This window comes from Pygocentrus nattereri, chromosome 3 (genome assembly GCF_015220715.1).
Source record: "Pygocentrus nattereri isolate fPygNat1 chromosome 3, fPygNat1.pri, whole genome shotgun sequence".
Taxonomy (NCBI): Eukaryota; Metazoa; Chordata; class Actinopteri; order Characiformes; family Serrasalmidae; genus Pygocentrus; species Pygocentrus nattereri.
Genome location: NC_051213.1, coordinates 20,092,494 through 20,115,597, shown reverse-complemented (window position 1 = coordinate 20,115,597; position 23,104 = coordinate 20,092,494). Strand labels below are relative to the sequence as shown.

Below are 23,104 nucleotides of genomic sequence, written 5' to 3'. Positions count from 1 at the left end.
AGAACATAATGAAGCTCTAAAGGTACACACAATACGCAGGAATCTGCTGTGCTGAAACTGCTGTGCAGACATCTGACTGATATGCTTATTGCATGGACATATATAATATAACATATATGTATGTCGGCTGCATACGATCACAATGATACTGACAGAACAGTCTGTGTCTGGTGTAAGACGTCCTACCTTTAGGGTCACTGAGTACAGAGCCAAAAGCACTAATAATGAAGTCAGCTTTTAGGCGAGTGATCTGCTCCTGGTCCTCCACCCATTCGCCTGTGGCAGTCTGCTCTGTACGGCAGAACTCCATGCTGTGAACGCGGCCTTCTTTCAGCAGGACCTCCCTCGGGGATAGAAAAGGCAGGAACTCGCACTTCTCTTCCTTAGCCAGCTCCATCTACTCAGACAGCAGAGAGAACACAATAATGAGTGGTTAGAATTTGTTACACCTGCATGAAGTATCAGTGTCCTCTATGATCTGTAGCTTCTTTTGGCCATCATGACACAATATACAGTGTGGTCATACTATCATTGTTGTATCGAAATTGCACTGATTTTTACTTTTTTACACCACTAGAAAACTGCAGCTGCCTTTTAAATTGTATGAACATTTCATAATGAAAGGATCATTAGAAATGATCCAAAATTCACACTGGCCATTAAGAACAAGTTATTAATTTTTCAGCATAAGGAAAAAAGGAAAGCACAACTTAATATAATATTAAAATGTTCAGCGTTTAGTATTTCCACACTTTGCCTTCATTACAGCTTTCAGTATCAGGAGACCTGCTTTCAGTTTTTTTTAAATATTTTTTCACACTTCCAAAGTTCAGTCTTAGAAGTTGGTTGTATTTTCTGCTTCTTATAATACAAATAGCAGCAAACACGTTCAGGGATGTTGAGGGATGGGCCGCTAGCTTCTTTGTTTGAAATATGAAAAATTTCCTTCTTTTTTGTTTATTTCATTTTCTCAGTTACAGCTTCTCAACAGCTACACATTCCTACTACCTCACAAAGATGAAAGTTTAAGTACTGTTTATCTGATGGTGACAGTTTTGCTGGTCCACATCATCTTACACTGTTATTAGAAATTTTCTATATCTTTTGGTCTTTGTGGTTTCTGATTTTTGAACAGTACTGTCTACATTATACGTATTAACATATGATAAAATTAAGAACATTTCACTTATCTTAAAAGTTACCCTTTCAGAAATGCATGCTTCTTAATTTAAATTAATACCAATATGCAATAGCTTTTATTTTATGCCTAAAGAAGAGATAATCACTGTATTTATCTTGTGAGAAGGCAAGGTGGATTGACAACAAACAAAACAAAAAATGGAGTGTAAAGTGTTAATGAGGCTTCCCAAGATTTTCTGTCAAATTATGAAAATCAACCCACAGAGAGGGTCATCTGAATTACATCTGCACCTGAGATGTGTCTAAAAAGAAGTGTAGCCACATGATGATTCAACAATACTTATCTAAACTGTCTCAGTTCACGCCAATGCACATTGCTCACAAAACTTTTTTTTTTTCTAGCTTTCCATGTGAAGGTTACTTACGCCTACAAGATCCCTAAATTTAATATACCTTATAAACAAACTTAATTAGTTGGAGGTGATGGAAGCAGCATTGCCAGGGCTCTCTGCAGGAAAGTGTAAACAGATGTGAATAATTACCTTACTTTTCCTATTTTCTTTAAGTTATTTCTGTCGTTTCTATGGTAGCGCAGAGGTGGGCGCAGAGAAGGGCAACACAAGGCGTGACAAAAGTATTCTTCGGAGGGTGATTAAGAATAGATTTCTTCATTTACTGTATTACCTTGCCTCTGTATTTTCATTTATTGATCTGTTCTTTTCTAACTTTATCATGTTCATGTCATGGAACATCATATACCAGGGGAATAAAGAGAGATAACTTTTTACCAATGATAGGAGTGAAAGATCTTGGGGGAACTAAACTAAACAAGAAAGTACTGTGATTTTCTAACGGAGGTGTACACTGCTGTCATGCAGCTCCACTTTTGCTTTGAAATGTAGAAAACTAGCAATTACTACATGTCAAAACAAGTGAAATTTAAATTAAATGCTAATATACAAGGTGCTGTGCAAAAGTCAGAGGCCACCCAATTGTAATCAATTTCCAAATTACAGTACAAGTTCATGAAACAACAAAAATGAAGCAAAAAGACAGGTGCTCCTGGAGCAGGGGGCTCCTGCAGAAAACTCAAAATAACAATTACATGCTGGCAGTCCCAAAAAAAACAAAAAATCCATCCGCATCCATAAAGTTTGAGCAAAATAAATCCCAGAACAAAGAAATTCCCAAGCACACCCAGTTAAGAAATAAAAAGCCTCGACATGACATTGTTCTATTTGTCCTGATGATTTTTAGACATATTGCCATGTTTCATTAAAAGGTTTTCTATACGTTTCTTAAGACGGTGCGCATGGCGATTTATTTTGCACTAGCTTTATGGATGCGGATGTATTTTGGTTTTTATTACTCCCAACATGCAATTGTTATTTACAATACGTAAAAAGTTTATTTTTTCTTGTGAAACTGTCTCAGACACGAAGTTGGAAACAACATAAAGGAAAAACACAGGAGTTTCCCAAACTTGAGTTCAAAAACCTATTTAAAAAATATATTAAAGGAAAATGGGGCTCCTTACATCCATGCATGACCTGGCAGACCATCAATGTCCATTCTTCCACTGTGAGAAACTCAAGACTATGAGTCTGTCAAAAAGCTGTTACTATAAAAGGAAATTTGCAAATTAAGAAAAAGATACTATTCTACAAATTTAAGGTAGTTTCTCTTGCCATAAAATACTTTATTGCAATGTAGTGCTTTAAAAAAGTATTTCAAGTTTTTCGTTTTCTCCAAAGTTATTGCAGTTGCTGCAACACATATCTCTCGAAGAACGGCCTAAATAGAGCCATTCATGCCATCCTTTGGCTGACTGCCGTCATTATCAGAGAGGAAGCAGTGTAGAGCCGACTGCAGTCTAGGGGAGAGAGGGAGATGGGGGGGCTTTTGACAGTAATCTCCCCCTGAAAGCAAAGACAAGTCTGTGCAATAAATGAGGGAGGAGAGGCTTAGGAGTGGTGTCAGTGGGCCACAGAGAGTGAGTGAGAGAGAGAGAGAGAGAGAGAGAGAGAGAGAGAGAGAGAGAAGACAGAGAGAGGACATTCTCAGGGACATCTTAATAAACCCTCTGCCTCAGACTCCCCTCGCAAGACCAAATATTAATAAGCTGCTGCCTGCTGTTGACTTTTTCTCTCTTCTTCTCCTCTCCATACTTCAGCACACCCCCCCTCAGGCCCCTCCCACCTCCTCTTCTCCTCACGGTACTTCCTCCTGTTTTTTGCTCACCTCCTCTGGGACAGCACGTATGTCGGTGAAACCCCGTCTGAAGACCACATAGACCCGTTGCGCACCACAGCGGAGGGCAGAGGTGGCACAGTCGAAGGCAGTGTCTCCAGCCCCCAGAATGATCACGCTACCGTAGAGCCGGGGCAGTGTCCAGCCGCAGCCACACATCCCTGAGCCCCAGAGAGAGGGAGAGATAGAGAAAAAGCAAGCAGAGGGAGAGAGAGTGAGAAAAAGGAAAAACACGATTTCCTCCTGCAGAACTATTCCCACTTAACGGCTCAGCAGATACTAGTACTTAAAGCGGTGTAAAATTGCATCTTGGAGTCTGCAGACACAGCATGTCACTATCAAATTATTCTGCTCCGATGAGAGGCACATAACCCCCACCTTCCCCACCCCACACCCCTCAAAACCTTTTTTTTTTTTTTTCAGGAAATCTCCTCGTATCGGTAATTTCATAGCCTGCACCCTCCTACCTTTCCTTCAACACCACCATTCACCTTTTTTCCCTTTATCTTTAATAGGGATGACTACCGATTCTATTGAACGTGGCTGATTTCGACACATGATAATGTACACCACTGAATCTATCAGAGTGTGATCTGCTCAGGCCTTTCTAGATATGTCACACAAAGACGCATAAAAGCCTCCTTCCACAAAGCACAGACCCTGTTACTCACCAACTTTCCTATTCATGCACACACACAAATACATCCTTCTCTCATTTGGATCACAAGCGTGGGCAAATACAGTATATAGTGTATTAAATACCGATTATGCATTTCCATGCAGTTGTACTACTCACACATATGGGTTTTATTCATTCAGTGTTAAAAGCTGCATATTCATACTGCACCTCTATAAATGTATGGGGCTTCAAATACATCTTCCCGTTATGTCACATAGTGATAGCATGGGTGCAAGGTAATGCCTTTTTGAGAAAAAAATACACATACTTGTGAGCAGCAGAGCCATTGAAAAGAGTGTGTTTTTTATTTTTCTCCACCAAGTAGTCCTACACGGCCATGACATAATCATTCATTTTCAGAACGCTTCAATAGTCTTTTATGGAGGTTCATAGCTGGCATAGTTTTACTCAGTATCTCAGAGTTTTTCATAGATGTTTTACAGTAGGTGCGTTTTCACTGATCCAGGCATTCTCTCACGCTACAGAATCTAAAGAGATGCTTCCAAAGATGTCAAGGGTAAAAAGACAGCCTTGCGGATACAGAAAGGCCCTTATGTAATGTGCTTTGGAAAGCGGCGTTTTGGAGTCAATAGGTAAAAGTTTTCAGCAAACTAATTTCTATGGGTCTTTACCTGGTTTGCTGGCCTTGGCAACTAGTGGGAGAAAATCCTTGGAAGTATAAAATCCTTGCTCCATAGAGAGGCCTTCAAAGATTCTGTGCCTGTTAGCTTGAGGTAGACCTGTAGAAAATAGTGAGAAAGGATCATCACTTTGCATTGCTTTTTTACACTACATAATGAATATAAGATGTAATTAAAAAATATTTCTTTGCAAACATTCACACTGCTTGACATGCTTCCTCTCACTGTACTCATAAAAATGTAACTTCTTAAATTCCCTGGCTTAAGCCTTATTATTCAATAACTACATAGGAAACAATGCAATGTATTGAGCTACAAGTTCTAGACGTAAGAAATGGATGCCTGGACTCACTGAAGGCTCCCGGATAATTCAATGGGATAATAGCTGTCTTCAATGACCACTAGATTGCAAATCTGCAGAACTAAGCAGTATGTTCTACATAGTGTGTAAACCTCATGCCCAGGCAAAGCTTCATCAACAGAACATGCACTCCTAATTTTCAACTCCCATCATGAGAACACTATTCATTTTCTCTCTTTACACCCTTCCTTTAAATATAACTTGCCCTAACACATCCCCCCATGCTCCTGTTTCCCTACATTCATGGGCATCCATAAATGCACTCCTCCACTTTCAGAGAGAAGATGCTGCCTCACTCCATCACTCTCTGAGAGACAGTATCAGATATCCCTGGGCCTGGCTGCTGCTCGCGATCTGTTCTAGCTCTGTATACTGCCATTAACCTCATCACACTACCTTGTCATTATCCTCGTGGTTTAGGAGGGAGCAATATTTAAATATAAGCTTTAGGAATGTCTAACAAAGCTTCTGATTTGCCATAACCTGTCATTATCACTTCCATTGAAAGGAAAAAGAAAGAGATGTTAGCAAGGCTCAGATTCAAGCTCAGGGGGCTGGGTGGAAGATTTCTTTCTTGAGGAGTTTAACAGCAGCAAATTACAGATTTACTACTTGATATAAATTCATTTCAAATGTGATTATAGGTCTTTTGCAAGGAATCAGAAATTTGGAGAGAGCAGAAACACGAGAACTTCATATGATCCAATTTGATCAGGACAGAAAGCATGTATTGAGTGTTTAAGTGATCGAGAGAGGGAAGAGCAAAGTCACTCCTGTCAAAATGAATTAGCTTTCACTGCATACGCTTCAGTGTTAATTTGATTTCAGAAACTGCCCTGCCAAAGTTCTGCATTACAACATGCTTTAATGGAGTTTATTGTCTCTATAATTCTCCACTCAGCCACTTTTTGCCCAATTTGCACACATCATGGGAGCACCTGGCATGCTATCCTGACGAATCCTCCCGCCCATTCACCTTGTTAGGGATCATATTCTTAATTTAGCCACTCTTTTTGGCTTGGAGAACATGGATAGCATGCATTTTGCAAGATGAAAGAGCACCCCGTGATTAAGAAAGTTACACTCATTATTAATGAAACTAGTCATTAACTCATACAATAATTAGGTAGCCACAATTCATCGAGACAAAATCACACCTTTGCCATCATCAATAACGCCGTAATTAGCAAGTGTTTCAAAGTTAGTTGCACCAAGCCAAGTCTGCGTCTCTGTTCTGAAGGAGCATCACTTATCAAGCGCATAATCAGCCTGCCAACCCTGTTAAAGCTGATGTATACTGGACAACAGCCATATTAAATGTCTGAGAGAGAATGTATATGTCTAGCATGGTCCATACACACAAACAGCATATGTGGTTTTACTGCTGTATAAACGGAGCCAGGCTGTGGAATGTGAACTGCATACTGCACAGACAAGAGCTCAGTAAATATGGAAATGGGTAGCAAGCTAATGGCAATGATCTGTAAACTGGATTATGGGCATGCTTTAAACTCAAGCCTTCTAAAATAAATTAAACTCAGGGCTTCTAAAATAAATGGACACAGTGACCATGACGCTGGAGACATGGCATTCCTGACATTTTAGCAGCTAAGCAATATTGATAAGTAAATGATGAACATTCACTGTGTGGCTATTACGATGGACCAATTAAATCCTGCATTTTTCTTAATTTAGAGCTGCCCAGCACACTACAGTTAATTAGCTAAAGCAATCGCTGTACCTTAGATTAAAGACATCTAAACATCTGCCAGATTTTGAACATTCTTCCAAGCAAAGGAGAGTTTCAAATTACAGGGCATCTTATTGTGTGTGTGTGTGTGTGTCGCATTAATAGGATCTTAAAAAGAACATGCTTATGTAGAAGTGTCCTTGAGGATGCGAAAAATTCTCACTTTAAACACTGTGTAGTTGGACATGGTCGATAGCACAGTTCCTAAGATTTATTAAAAAGAGGAGGTAGATGCGCCAAACATGTTCTCATGCACAAAAATGACCAGCGGTGCATGAATAACACGAACAAACAAAAGCACCTGCAACTTCCCCATGGCTGACTTCCTCTGAGCACACTCTGTTTATGCTAGTGAGGAAGATTCAAGAAGTTATGGCACATTACCCTTTCCAGTCATTTCAGTCTGTGCTGACAGGTAGGATACTGCACACTGCTATCCATTAGCATTCCTTGTCGAGTATCAAAAAAAAGTCTTGGGGGAAAAAACAGAGGAAACCTTAGCGGGACAACTTGACAAAGCGGATTTAAACAAAAAAGACTGCTAGTCTGTGACAGCTCTTTCTGAACGTAATGCGTCTCCATTTGTCCCATCCTGCATGCCATTCTGACTCCTGCACGAAGCCACGCTGCAGCAAGCATGCGTCCTGGCCTCTTTCTTTATGAAAAATCAAAAATAATAAATCATCTGTTGGGGATGCTTCACTAGCAAGCAGGTCCTCCCTCGTTAATCATGCGTTATCAGTGAGCATCAGTGAGAGGGAGGCAGCAGCCGTGGAGGGGGAGGGGGGAGCCAGCTCCTCTCTTCCACCTCCTCCTCCTTCATCCACTGAGCAGTCCCTGACCTCTCTCACCCTTATGAATTGCACAAAGATGAACAAGAGACCAAGGCCATGGTGTTAAATAATGCAGAGTCACACTAAGTGCATTAAGATTTAACATAAATAAAGATCTCACAGGCAATAAATGCTCTCTTTCTGGCATATTCATTAACCTTGTCTTTGGTAAAAATGGGACATTCCCAGAAAGAAAATGTTGAGAACATGGCTTTTTTTTCTTTGCATGGGATTTAATCAATGTCACTGGGTTTCTGCTTTTTCAGGACAGATTTTTTAGGCAAAACTGTACAGCGCTGTGTGTAATATAATGTGTATTATAAAACGTCGCACCAACTAATTGCAAAGTAGTAATTATGGTAGAAGGCATCGAGCCACTATTGATTGTCCAGCTTTTAGAATCACCAAGTGCAAGTACAACATATCTGCACATCTGAAACTTTGATGGATTCAATATAATCCTGTTTCTCATGTGCCTTTGTGTATTGATCTGTTCCTCTTCTTGGTGCTATACTGTTTTTCCTCCACACACAAAGATTAACATTGATAAATCATAAATCATTAACATTGTGGCTTCTCATAACTTGCTCCTTTTAAGATGCTTTAGGCAAATCTTAACTCCTCACTTTAGCAAATGTATATGCTTCTTTTCACGTGAAGCAAGTTCAGCCAGGAATTTCTCTCTGAAAGACTAGTGAGTAGGACTGCACACAAATAGAAGTCCATTATGGGTCTACAGTGCAGCACAGTGGCTAAAGGGTTAACTCTGTCTTTAAAGCAATTGAACCTCTGAGTCAGCTTCTTAAGCCTATAGCCCAGAAACAATGGCCTTATCGGCCTCCCTCAACCCACCTCCCATTTAGCCTACTGCCAGGAAGAAATTTGCATGTCAATCATGTCTGAGGATGACATTTAAAAAGCCCGTAAAGGACTAGTGTGAAATCACAGAAATTAATTGCAAACACTGTGCACTTTCATTTTCTCTGGGACCTGAAATTCCTTTACATCCTTTTGTAAAAAGAAATCTAAAAATAGTTCACATAAACGACTCACCGTAATTAGGACGCCAGTATCAAAGTCTTGGAGCGTTTCGACACAATGAATTATACACATTTTTTTTCCGCTTATCAGTTCAGTACAAAAACAAAAACAAAGAGCCTGCTTCAGGTAATGTTTGAATTTCTGAGATCAATATATAACAGCTGAGTTTCTTTTTTCACTATAGAAAGCTAAATTAAGCTGGCCTCCTATATGGGACAAGGGCATTTTCAGATGTGCATGCTATCATTTGAAATGCATCACAATCTCAGAAGAAGGACCTCAGTGACTCATTCCAGTGGATAAAAGCAAAAGTGTCAATGTTTATATCTAAGGATGTGCATGGTAATGAGACAAATACAGCCAATTGAGAGAGCAAAATAAAAGAAAAACGGTTAGCTGCAGCAAGTGAGCATGCTAGTGCTGACCGAGAGGCAGTACATCTACATATATAAAAAATTGCACTTTATTGGCAGAGCCAATATGATAAGCAGTAATTGATTAAGAAAGGCAGAGGCCATGTATTATGTAAAGTTCTGTTCCGACAGTCAATATAAATTGAGAAACAGAAATAGAGAGACAGCGAAAGAGAGAGCGAACACTGCGATCCTTGGCTTTTCTTGTGCTTGCGTGATGCCTATAGACAGTGCAGGGGAGGATGTTATCACTGGGCTCTGCTGATAAGGTGTGATGCCTAGGAGCATTCAGGTCAACAAGTGAGAGCGGTGAATAGCTCAGTGGGGGGAAAGCAGGGGAGAGGGACCTGACAGGAGACCAAGGCGTCCACCACTGAGAAGCAGTGGGCAGCCCCAGTGTGCGCTGTTAGGTTAGTCTGGTAGGACACAGTGGCAGGTCAGGGAAGAAAATGAGAAGCGAATGGGGTTCCTGGTAGACCTGAGTGCTGAGGGGGGGCCATTGTGGAGCAAATCATCAGCAGCCATTATCACAGGAATGGGCCGCCTGGCCTGCAAAACTACTTTCAGCGCTCTCACTTAGTCTGACTTGGTGGGGCTGTGTGTGCATGTGTGTACATGTGTGTGTGTGCACATGTACTTGAACAGGCAGAAGCAGACAAGAAAGAGGTACAAAAATATGATGAACTGACCAATTCCAATGAAAACCGCTTTGTATCCCTCCTCTTTCAGTGACAGCAGGGTCATCCCATCTTGGCCCAGTCTTTTCTCACACATGACCTAATGGAGAAAAACAGTCAGAACACAAACAGTGAGACAGCAGAGAAATAGGTAATATAAAGGAATGTAAATCTCTGACTTTACAAGAATTCAATTTGGTTATGACTCTTGAGGAAGGTTCAATTTAGAAACGCAACAAAAATTTGACCAACAAAATTTTCAGTCAAAAAAAATGGTACGATTACGGCAGAAATACATGGGAGCATTGTGGAAATACCAGCGATATGAATAGAGTTTGTAATCACTGTACTTTCTAAGCATTAAGAAGGGCTACAATGGCTCAAAAACTTCTCCCTTGCCATCTGTAGCCATAGATTTTGAAACAGTGTCCAGAGGCAAAATATACAAACAATAATGGAATTAATTGCCTTGACATTTACTGTTGTCATGGACACTGGATTACAATGCCTATGGACTGTATTTATTTTATTAAACTTATTGTAAGTAAACTGTTCTCATTTATTGCTAGCCTTTAGCAGTTTTTGACCAAGAGTGTCTTGAATTTCTGATTTGTACAAAGATTTTCATTTCAGGGCATCACTAGATCTGTCTCAAATCCCACCACAACTACACTATATTACAATTCTTTAGGACACAATTAAATCCATATCCATAAATGTCACCATGATTTTCACCTCTTTCTGGGTTGCTGGGGATGCTGTAGCCTATCCCAGCTGTCTTGAGCAATTCTGATTTTATTATATGTATTATTCTACTATATGTATTATATAATATTATAGTTTATAGGTATCTCATTATATATTATAAAATGCACAAATGTGACTGAAGGAACTATTTACCCTGTGGTGTAATACACACAATAAACACATAAATAAAAGGGGAAATGTACAACCCAAAATAGTCAAAGAATCTTGTGCAGGCATACTATACTATATTAAATACTATTATAACTGATTAAACAATTCTAACGTTCCGAAATCTGTAATCGCCACTATCACAAAGATGCATCACGATGCTCTCATGAACTTTTACTCCCCTAATAATGAAGGTACTAGGAATTTACTGGAGCATATACTGAAGTATCTGGTTGCTGAAAGTGTTTCTTTTGTCTAGCTCCTCATAAACTAGACAAAACTAACAGGGGATGAGCATGAAATCTGTAGAAGAAGATCTGTTCCCTCTCTCCTTTTGCTTTTTACAGGGACAGAAAAAATGTAAATGTGTTATCTGTCTGCTTCCCCCCAACCTGGTTCACCACCCCTCAAGCAACTTTGAGAAAATGCGTTTCCTGTGCAAAAACGAATGCCGAGCAGGTGTGCAGAAGGAAGAGGACTATCGATTGCCCTTTCTCACCGCAGTGGCATTCAAGCAACAGACAGACAAGCGCCCACAGCCCAGACCAATGCACACTGCTGCCTGCCTCCCTAATGCAGCTTTTAATTGTTCTTTATTAATGCAGCTGACATTTGGGCTGCTGATCCTCACTGAGACCTGTCACCTTCCGTAGCCTCTGATGTGGGCAGGAGAGAGAGGCGGGGGGGGGGGATCAGAGAGGGAGAAAAGAGAGGAGGGGAGAATTAGAGAAAATTAAAAAAAAAAGAAAGGGAGATAGAGAAAGAAGAGCAAGTTAGAGTGTGAGAGTGAGTATATGTATATATGAGAGGAAGAGACAGATATACAGTATGTGACTATGAGAGGGAGAGACACAGACAGATAAGCAGATTATGTGTGAGAGGTGAGGTGCCGCTCATTACCTTCACTCCCATGTCTTTCATCAAGTCCAGCTCAAACTGCACCACTTCGTAGGGTAGGCGGAACTGAGGGATCTCTGAAGAGCTGTGGGGAAAAAAAACAAAAGGAAAAAATGAGAGAGGAAAAGGAGGAAAAAGAGGAAAAGAAAAAGCAAAAGAAAGGCTCCAGAAGAAGAGAAACGTTCATGGTAGAAAATGAAAAAAACCTTAGCAAGAGAGACAGGGGGAAGAGAAAGAGAAGGAGAGAGAGAGAGCAAGAGCACACGAAACAGAAATCCCCTCCTCAGACGGGACATTTTCCTCTGTTATTCCATTTGATGTGTTGGAGGGTTTTCTGCCCTCAAACTTCAGCTCCTCATTGCCATTCCCAACAGCTGCTGGACCTGCAGAGCTGAGGTGGACATGCATAGGGCTCCCACCCTCAACAGCCATCGACAGGCGAGCTGAAGTCAGTCGGTGGTGGGAGAACCGGTGTAGGTAATTGATAACCTCGTTCCATCTCGGCATTTGAGAGATGAATATTCCCAATTACAGAGACCATTCATTAATTTTTCTGACCTTATGCAACGTTCTTCATATTGATCATGGCTAGTCTGATCAACGAAGCACTTTAGTAACAGGATGTGAATGCAGAGTACAAAACACAGTTCAGAATTTTAACCAAAAAAGGGAAAAAAGTCGAGATCGGTGCCCACCTCAGTCCACCGACATACTTCTGCTTCTCGAAAATAGTGATGTTGTCATAGCCGAGGCGGGCCAGGAAAGAGGCACAGCTGATGCTGGCAGGACCACAGCCAATCAGAGCAATCTTAGAATGGTAACTCTCAGGCATCTGCTCTGGAGGAGGGAGCTCAGGGTTCCTCACCTGAGGAATGCCCATCCTACTGAATACCTGCAAAACAAACACAAAAAAAGCTATGCTACGCCGTTGCTACAGTTTACATCCCATCTGCATGGGTAATATTCTCAGGACTGCACTCATTGCCCAATTCATATCCTTTTATGCTTTACTGTCTGTTTTACACTGCCATGTTTTGTGTATTTTTATTGCATAAAATATTATTGTTGTGCCTTGAGCCAAGTTGTGTATTGATTGTAATGTAGTTAGTATTGTACTATGCTCTCATGCATACTGGCACTATGCGCAGTGTACAGTACTGTGGACAAGACAAAGACCACCCTTTAATTTAACTTCCAGTCAAAACAGCCGTTAAATGACCAGTTATTATTTTTTCTGTGAGGAAAAAGAGCAGAAGACATATGTTTAACTCACATATATTTGACTTAATGAATCAATTAGTGGATAATTGATCCACTTTGTGCTTCCTACTGCCGTTTCAACTCTTCCATCATTCCAATCTCAGCATTCTTCCAACAAAAGTTGCCCCCGAAAGTGTTGCTGACATTATATTCAATCCAAAGAAATACCAACTTTCACACAAGAAACTACCCAAACACAATTTAGCTGTCCTACTAACTTCTTTCTCATGCATTAAGTGGACTTAAGACTAGATGATATGCATTAAGACTAGATGATATAGATATACACAAAAAGCTACTTGTGTAAGGAAGGGGAAAGTTTGAAAAATAAGTGAGAAAAGAGAAGTTTCTAAAACTGGTATTATTAAAAAATATAAAAAAATAACAACCTTGCAAGACCTGGTTGACTACCAAATCTGTCAACATCAGATAAACAGCATGATATTTGAGAGAGGAGAAAATCAAGCCCCACTCTCTCTTCAGATCTGAAAAAATCCACAGGTGTTTCTGTCCATCCTATTTCTGTTTCTGTCAATCTTTCCTCTATGGGGTATTAAAGAGTGTATAGCTAGACTGATGAGTATAAATCTGTAATTGGGATCATCTGGATTCTGATAAACAGAAAATGCAACCAATATCTAAGATTGAACTTTGGAGGTGTAAAAAATATCATTATATCATATCATTGCAATTTTTTTTGGAAAATCTGAAAGCAAGACTCCCAAGTGAACACACTGAAAATTTTTATATTATTTATTATGTATGTTTTCTAATTATTTATTAACAATATATTTGATTAGATTGATTAGACATACGGCATCTGCACAATTTTCAGTTAAATATATGTCTTGTATACAACCCCAATTCCAATGAATTTGGGACGCTGTGTAAAACATGAATAAAAACAGAATACGATGATTTGCAAATCCTTTTCAACCTATATCCAATTGAATACACTACAAAGACAAGATATTTAATGTTAAAATGGATACATTTTATTGTTTTTTGCAAATATTCACTCATTTTGAATTTGATGCCTGCAACACATTCCAAAGAAGCTGGGACAGGGGCAACAATACACTGGGGAAGTTGAGGAATGCTCAAAAAGCACCTGTTTAGAACATTCCGCAGGTGAGCAGGTTAATTGGAAACAGGTGAGTGTCATGATTGGGTATAAAGGGAGCATCCCTGAAAGGCTCAGTCGTTCACAAGCAAGGATGTGGCGAGGTTCACCACTTCGTGAACAACTGCGTGAATAAATAGTCCAACAGTTTAAGAACAACGGTTCTCAACATGCAATTGTAGGAATTTCTGACTTGTACTGAGTGGTCCTGTACACAAGGCCTGTGTGTATGTTGCAGTTTTCCCTGGATAAATTATGTTTTGTTCCACTAAAAATCATGTATTTCAGTGATTTGTTAGATGACTTATTTGCATATTGTAGCTTTCTGTCAATACTGTCAATATCACAATGCCACAATACAGATTAAAGACATATTGTGCCGCCACAGCACAAAGACACAAAGTTAAGGTCATTCTTGACTATTATCCTTTACTACTATTACTATGACATATAACAATGACTCTATATTTCTACTTGAAAATGTATGCATGGAAACATGAGCTGGAGTCATGAAGCAGCATGATTCAGGCAGTATGGGAAACAACAGAGAAATCAGCATTTGCCTGCGACTGGTGATTTGGCTTCCAAAGAAAACTACTTAGAGTCAGCATGATATTCATACATTTCACTCTGCTGCTGTCTGGCTATGAGCAGAAAACAGCAAAAACATAACAGGCAAAATTCGTTTATTCCATGAGCAACCATATGAAGACATCAAATGAAGATAGCTGGGGAGATACATAAAGAATAAGGCAAGTTATCCAAACAGGCCTTAATGAGAAGCCTGTAGCGCTATATCCATTAACAGTCGTAAAATGAGAAGACTAGCGCTTTGTCTTCTTAATAAGATTATCAAGATCCATACATAGAGGTCTGCATTGTTAATACAATATTATGCCTGAGCAGGCAACATTATAGGTGATATTAATTTAGTTATTCATGAATCTCATGAACTGTGAAGCCCAAATTGCTGCATGACAATGCATTTCTAATAATCCCTGAGAGGGGTTTAGAGGCCCTTCCTATTATTGCTGCTGCTATGAAACAAACAATGCATCAATTCAAAACACAATCTCAGTTTTCTAATTCTCCTCATCGTCTAATTGAAACAATGGACTGCAAACTGCACCTGACAAGCCATGTGGAATAGGCCAAGGGGCTCCAAGTGCATCCACTGCTGGGTAGCAATGACTTACTCAGCTCTACATATTTTTCTTTTAATATGCAGTCAAATACATTTGGAAAGAAAAACACACACGTTTTCATTTTCAGCTACAGTTTTTCCCTTATGGGCATAGTTAGTTGTTACTGTGGTTTAGGGAGGTCTCAAGATCTACACCTGGAGATCTACTCCCTTCCACTGAATTCAGCTCTGTGACATTTCTAATCTTCACATGTTCTCTTCATTTACGTTGATCAGTGGGCCTAGATTAGGGCTGAATGGAAATGGTGTAGGTCAAAACACTGTAAAAAAAAAATAAAAATCAAGTAAAAAAAAAAAAAAAAAAAAAAAAAAAAAATATATATATATATATATATATATATATATATATATATATATATATATATATATATATATATATCAGGTAAATTCTCAAATTGTAATATATTGTGTGTTATATATAAATAACCTTTCCACTAACTCACATTTTCATAAAAAGTCAAAAATTTGTGATATTACATTTGTGCACTCACTCAAGGAAGCCAATCTGATGTTAAAGAGCAGCAGGAGACTTTGTCAAGAGCCTTCCACTGTACATTTTCTGAGATTCTTTATAGCAGACTGACATCCATGCTGCCATGCACATGGCTCACCTTTCAGAATAAGGGTGAGAGAGTACGCAAGGATGCCTGGGAAAATGTTAATGCGCTTAGCCACCTCCAGACAGAAATTCTGTGTATCGCCCATAATTGAAACGAGGCATTGACTTTATCTGTGATTGCAGCTAGGCTACAGGAGTAGCAGCTGAATAGAGCTGGGCAGTGATAGCCCCTCTACCTGGGGTTATCTAATTATCGGCTCGATAACCAGGCTGACCTCTCACATTTAAGGAGAGAGGAGCTGCCACCTAGACAGAGATGTCTAATAAGTCACAGCACAGGTGGGTGGCAGAAGAGAGTGGCTGCTTTTGTAATTGCGCCTTTTATTCTTTACAAAGTAGTGAAACTGTACATGCCACAGCGCTTGTTTTTAAGCTTCTGAAATAGTGCCGAATAGTTAGTAGTGTGAAGCTACATAGCGGGGGCTAGATATAACCACAGCCTCTCGTCACAGGTGCCAGTTTTTTTGTAGCAAAGTAACAACATATACACCAGGGCTGTCCAAGTTTGGTCTCCCTTGATACTTTGGTCCACTAATCTAACACACTTGAGCACATTAATAAAGGCTTTCAAGAGTAACTGAATATTAGATGGCATGTTTTATATTTTGGCATATCAGCTTAAGCACATTTTAATGGATATGGTATTGACTATGTCAAGCCTGATCCAGTTCAGATGCTTTGTTTCTTGTTTTTTTGTGTTTTACTCATGGTGCTGTCATAGAGGTGAGCAAACAAACACAAAACTGAAAAAGTGAGGCATGTATTTTAAGTTAATATCTGCAGCACTAGTGTTTCCACTAGTCTAAGCTTATGTTTCTTAGCAACCACTCAAAAATGGGCATTGAAGCTGGTTGTGCCAAGCTGCTTCTTAGTGTTTCAGCTTACATTCTTCATATTAGTGTATTCACAATGTATACAATGGTTATTTCACAAAAACAGTCAACAAAATACAAAAGCCAGAAGCAAAAATGTGGGTTAAACACTATGGGGAGTAACTGAAATTAACAAACATTACTGCCCTTTTAAGATTAATATTTTTAAGTAGGGTGACTGATTTGACTGTGACTGTATCCATTTAAATAAAAGATTTCCTTCTTGCTGCTACAATTAGTTAGAGCTGTAGCCACACAACTGCTTCGATTGCGCCCTAAATAGTGAAACAGAACTGACTGCTGAAAGTTTACTTAAATCCACCAGAAGCTTAAACTGACTCAAATTGCATCCAAATCACAATTTTCAGCCACTTAATGAACCACATTGTTCTGCCGCTTCTCTCACTGTACAAGCCTGTGTGTCTTTAGGTTGCCTACAATTCAACATCTGGATCAATTTACAATTTTATGACGATATGTTTTCATTTTAAAATCTTTTTCTGTGGCCATAGTCCATTTATAAAGTAGCCCAAACAAAAACATGCTCTGCAACTGTGTAATTTATATAAGTTTCAAAGTATTTGCCAAGAAAAAACGCAAACCTGGCAAGTCCGTGTGATGAGAAAAGAATTTCTGTTCACAGTTTCACTATAGCAGCCATTTCCAGAATGTTCTATACAGGTTCACTACTGCAGTCTTTCTCAAGTTTTGCACTAGAACTGAAAGGGCATTGGTTTGGGGGATCGAACAACTCAATGCCTGCCCGTAGTTGGTACTTACATACACAAGTACAGGTGTTTAGCACCCATGATTGACACAATGTTTAATCTTGTTACAACATTTTGATAAGTAGATAACAAAGTTTAGTCATAGCAATGCAATTAACCTTCACACATAATATTCTTTATTTAATTATTCATTCAGTTTTTTTTAACATTTTACCCAATTTAGTCATATTTAGCTCTACCTACTATCCATGTCTATCAATCACATGATGCAACCAGGCTGGGAGAGTGAAAGCTAGTATGTGTTACTTCCAAGTGTCAATGATGCTTTTCTAACTGCTAATGCGACATCATTGGACGGCTCAACATGCTTGGAGGAGAATGCTAACTGCCATTTCTGACAGCTGACACCCTGGTTGACTGACATCATGCTGAGTGACGGTGGGAGAGAGAGAGGTAATTTCAAGTCTTCAGTTTAAAACAAACTAAAAAAAAATTACATTGGACTGGGTGGCATCTGACTGATAACTGATCAGTTTAATTAAGTATATGTGCTGATACCAATGCAGTGCATCAGTTCGTTGCATCACTAGTTCATATAAAAACCTGACAGAACTGCAAACAAATAGTTTAGGTCTGTGCTACGCTACAGCTCTACAGATAGAGAATTCAGCCTGTTATGTTCTTTTACTTTTACATTATAATACACAATCTGGCAGCAACACTTGCTCTTATACATTCAGTACAACCACTGGTACTTTAAAAGGCTGTCTTGCATGGCTGCATTATCTAATGTGTTTGAATTCTTTGCTTTTTTGGCTGCTTAACTGTGTTTCCCTGAACTCTTGTTAACTTGTCCGAATGGGGAACGAGGCTAACACGCTGCAACGTTGCAGTTACACAACATAGTCATAAAGAAACTGTGGAAGAGCAGAATAAATAAGGTATAGAAACCTTACAACTTAGTGTTGCAAAAATCTTCAACAAGTAAGCTAATTCACCCTAGATTTCATATTGTAATGTTACACAATCATGTTAATTATCATTCTCAATTTCAAAACTTCTGTATCCAAGTCATCATAGGATATTGTTTGTCTCTTGAAAAATGACCAGCAGTATCACTGCAGTCTTTTCAGTCTGCTACTCCACTTCATGCTATAGAGAATAGAGCCTTCGTTAGGAGCAGGAAAAGCATCCTTAGCAGCAACCCCACAGGGCCATGGGTCAAAGACAGCAATTCAGGCCCACACACTATCTCTGACATTTTCATTTAATTAGCAGTTACCATGGAACTAAATAAAGCTCGCTATGACAATGACGAGAAGAGATACTCTGATTATCTCAGAGCTGCACCATGGACTAAGATACCTGTATTCCAATCATTATTCCATGGGAGAAAACAAGGCACCAGATGATCAAACAAGTTCTACATACAGCAGTTCAAAAAAGCCCAAGCTTTACATAAAAAGCTGCCATCGCCGATAACAGTCATGCCACGTGAGGAACATCCAGAGGAGCTGAAAAAATCTCTGTGGAAATCTATTAACTGCAAACCGAACCATCTCAGCTGAGCCGCTTTAAAGCAAAGCCAACCCCCGCCCCCCCCCTGCCCCCACCACCACCATCCTCCTTTTTAGTCCTTCCTTCTGAACATGAAATGGAGATCATCTGACATTACATGCTCTGTTTTAGACATGAAAGATTGCCCTGCTTGCTTTAGCTTCTTAAACCCTGCAATTTAACAAAGTAATCTGTGTTGACTTTGACGTGTGGCGCGAGTCGCTTTCCTCAGGCCCCTCGTTTCAGCCGGGATTCTAATGGGGAATCTGTCGCTTATCGTGGAAGAAGAGCTTGGCTGCTGGGATAAGGCAGAGAGAGAATTACGACTGTTATGGCAGAGAATGACAGACGCCATGCACCCAAGCCTCTACTGCAGCCACAACAAAGGGCTGAGAGGTCCCATTAATAAAGCGATGGGTAGAACATGCTGTCTTTCCATCATGGCTTATGTGAGCTAAAGGGAGAAATTACTGCTCCACCACTGAGCTAGTGAAGGGGTTGGCCGTAAAAACACACGCTGTGCTTTTACAGGAACTCCACTACTAAAAGCACAAAAGCAGAAGTACAGCATCTGCACACTTTAAAGAAATGTTCTTGCTCACTTGTGTTCAGGGGTACCAACCCTAAGGTACTCAGAAACATTGTTTTTTTTATGTCAATCCACCTAGTAAACAGAGCTAGTTCTGACCTCTAACATGGATAGCTCCAGAGAGACAGAGAATTAAAATGAAACATGCAAATTCATCAATGTCTTATGAAATGATATGCACAATGAACAAAAGCGTAAACAGAAACTTGCTTTTGTTAGCTGAGTGCTTTGTTGTTCACAACTTTTCCAACAGGACGTACCTCAGTGGCGAACTGCTGCAGCCCCCCAATGTTGATGGGTCCTTCCTCAGAGGCAAAGAGGTTACAACCGCCCACACAAAGATCTGAGGTGGGACACACCATCCCACACGTCAAACCCAGCGGATTGTCTGACAGGATTGCCCTCGCCGCCCCATAGTAGTTCTACAAAGAACAAAATGACACTTAGACAGAGCAAACACACATAAAAGAGCTTGTGAGAAAGTTACTAATGCAAACTAAGGCCTGAAATCACAGATAATGTTACATCATTTCATACATAAATACATTTCTTCTGCCTCTTGCTAACGGGGCGAGGGTGAGAAACAGCAGTGACATATATGAAATGCATTCAATGACCATCAAACTTGCATGAATAGAATGGAGCAAAAGCACTGTTCCCCAGACAGCCTTGATTCAAAACTGAAGAGAACTAAACCTCTAAATTCATAATATGAACTGAATGACAACAGCCTTGATTGTACAGCAGTGCAGCAAAGGGAAGGTAAGTATCAGGCAGCACTTAGTAAGACCATTTTGGAAGGACCCTTTCATGCAGATGATATAAGTCGGTCTTGAGCTTCAGCGCCTGACTGATAGCTAAATGAGCAGTGCGAAGCCAATGGGGGATCTGGAACATTGTAGCTTTTGAAAAGCCATGCAGATCAAGCACTCCTTTAAAAGTTAAGCAAGCGTGTGCAAAAGACAAACCTTTCTATTCAAAGTATTTATAGCATCTCTGGGGAAAATGCTTTTTTGAAATCATGCAAATTCCTGATAAATGCAGGGGTACCACATTCTGCATATTTACTGAATGTCAAATTTCCCTCTTTGCCATAATAGCAATGTTTGTCACTTCAATGAAACATCCAGCAAAAGGAATGCAAGACTCAAAGACATAAATTCAAGGTTAGCTGACGCAATAAAACCAAGCATTTTTCACAGATTTTCATTCTTTTTAAAATACTTAAATGCATGATATAAAAAATTAAACAGGAATTCATGCTATTCAGCATTGTAACAATATCAACAATCATAATATCAAAAAGAAACATTTTTATTAATATCTACATTTTAAAGATCTGTTATCATTTTCACATCATTTATTAATGAAGTTTTAGTAAATACATCAATGTAGTATGCATCACAAAAAATACAATAATAGACTCTTAAAAAGGTGGTTCTTTAAGGGTTCTTTAGTAAAGGCAATGGTTCTATTTAGAACTATGATTTCTATATAGAATCATTTCATGCTTAAATGGCTCTCTGTATATCGAAATGGTTCTTTAGATTGACATAGATTGTGTTATGTATGGTTCTATACAGATTTTGTTTTTTAAGATTGACATCGAAACAATAGAAGAGCCCAATCAGCAATTACTCTTTATTGGCTGAATTTAACATACTGGGAAAAAAAACACATACTTTTAAACTTGGCTAAAAATATGGAACTGAGCGCAACATCTGCAGAATCACATGCCATATATAAGCATGTTCCTCATAGAGGTTGTTAACTAACATATCATTTGACGAGGAGTGTATGTCAAAGCCATTTTTAATAGAAGCCACTTGGTGTTCTGAGACTTGAATGGCAGGAAATCAGCTGCAAAAACACATTACCTTGTTAGCAATGCTGGTGATGAAGGCCTTTATGTTAAGGTTGGTGGGACAGCTCTTCTGACAAGGTGCATCAGCACACTTCAGACATCTGTCAGAGAACAAAGAAAACAAAGAATACATGCATTGGTTATTCTGTGTGCTATACATTAGAATAGCACTATTTAGTGTAAAATCCTGGTTAACTGAGAGGATGGAGAGTGTGCTAGGTGACAACCATGAGGAGAGACGAGCATGTCTGTGCCACTTAATAATTTGACTTCCCTTTGCTTTAATATGACGCCACATTACTTGTAAAGAAGAAAACCAACCTGACAAGCTGAACGTCCAATTCAGGGGAGTCATCATACACTGAATACACTGCAGCTCAAAGTCGCCATATTGGTGACAATGACAAACTAGTTTTGAATGATAAATAGGATAATTTAGAGGGGGATAATTAAATATTCATGCCCAATCAGAATGGATGTTTTGCCCGTGGTCGTGAGTGTGTGTGACAGGAGGGGTGCGGCAGGGAGGGCCCCCGCTCCTGCTGTTGGCACACACTCATTAGTTTACACGTTAAAAACACACACACAGCTGTTTGAAACCCAGCACACTAATGATTTCAGATGACGTGGCACTGATTTGGAACAGTGCTTTCTCCTTTAGGGTGAGCAAGGAGGAAGGAGGGAGAGAGAGAGAGAGAGAGAGAGAGAGAGAGAGAGAGAGAGAGAGAGAGAGAGAGAGAGAGAGAGATTGTGGCAATGGCAAAAAAAAATACTTGCATGCAGATACAAAGAGGATAAAGGAAGAAAAAAGATAGAGAAAGACAAAGACAGTATGACAAATTGAGAGAATAAATGGGGGAAAAGGAACAGACAGAGAAAAGAAGAGAGAGGAAGACATTACAGCAAAAAAGAATTTAAAAATAGACAGTAGACAGAGAGAGAGACAGAGAGAGAGAGAGAGATAGAGAGAGAGAGATGAGAAATGCACATGTAAAGAAAGAGGAGGAGCAAGACTTATGCCCCCACCTTACGCTCCCACCTGCATCCTCAGAGACACCCCCCGACACACACTCACAAACACACATCCCTGCAGAGCAACACAAAGGCACACACACTCCAGCTGGACGCCTATAATAATCCCATCTCACGATGCTGCGAGCCCAGTGCAGACTAAAGTGCACAAGGCCGCCATTAATACCACTTATCACAGTGACAGCGGGGTAATTACCACAGTGCTACGGCCAGGTAGAGCGGACTGGAGACAGGAGCCGGCGCATGGGACCACGAAGCCGCACCGCTATGTTTTATTAAACCTGGGTGGTTGATCATCAAGTGACATTAGTGTTGACCCATTTTCCTGATTTGACAATAAATTATCCTTGGCCCCTGGCATAATGGATATTGAAGCAGCATTTGCCCGAGAGAAAGCCAGGACTAGATGGAGGAGCTCATGCTGCTAAAGTAAGAGAAGATCTCTGAGGATACTGGCCAGCATCAGCCCTCTTATCTCCTCTGGCATGATTAATACTGAGGGTACACAGTGAGCAGCTTCAGGAAGACATAGAGCCAGAGCCACATAAATATTTCTCTCTCTCTCTCCCTCATAAAAAAATATAATGTACTCTTGCCAACATTCAGTTATAAAACCTGCCTCTTGTCCAACAAATGCATTATTCAAAATTCACTGGAAC

The 23,104-nt window shown here is 39.8% G+C and overlaps 1 protein-coding gene across 1 annotated transcript in view; it reads right to left on the bottom strand.

The window, feature by feature from the left end:
- Window positions 1-23,104, bottom strand: part of dpyda.1 (dihydropyrimidine dehydrogenase a, tandem duplicate 1) — a 166,847-nt gene that overhangs the window by 99,118 nt on the left and 44,625 nt on the right. Inside the window, exons 4-11 of the mRNA XM_017700381.2 lie at window positions 21,427-21,514; window positions 19,810-19,971; window positions 12,293-12,489; window positions 11,601-11,682; window positions 9,798-9,885; window positions 4,702-4,809; window positions 3,382-3,551; window positions 187-397 (exon numbers count right to left, since the gene is read on the bottom strand). Of these exons, the coding sequence (XP_017555870.2) occupies window positions 187-397; window positions 3,382-3,551; window positions 4,702-4,809; window positions 9,798-9,885; window positions 11,601-11,682; window positions 12,293-12,489; window positions 19,810-19,971; window positions 21,427-21,514 (1,106 nt within the window). The remainder of the gene's footprint in view (window positions 1-186; window positions 398-3,381; window positions 3,552-4,701; window positions 4,810-9,797; window positions 9,886-11,600; window positions 11,683-12,292; window positions 12,490-19,809; window positions 19,972-21,426; window positions 21,515-23,104) is intronic.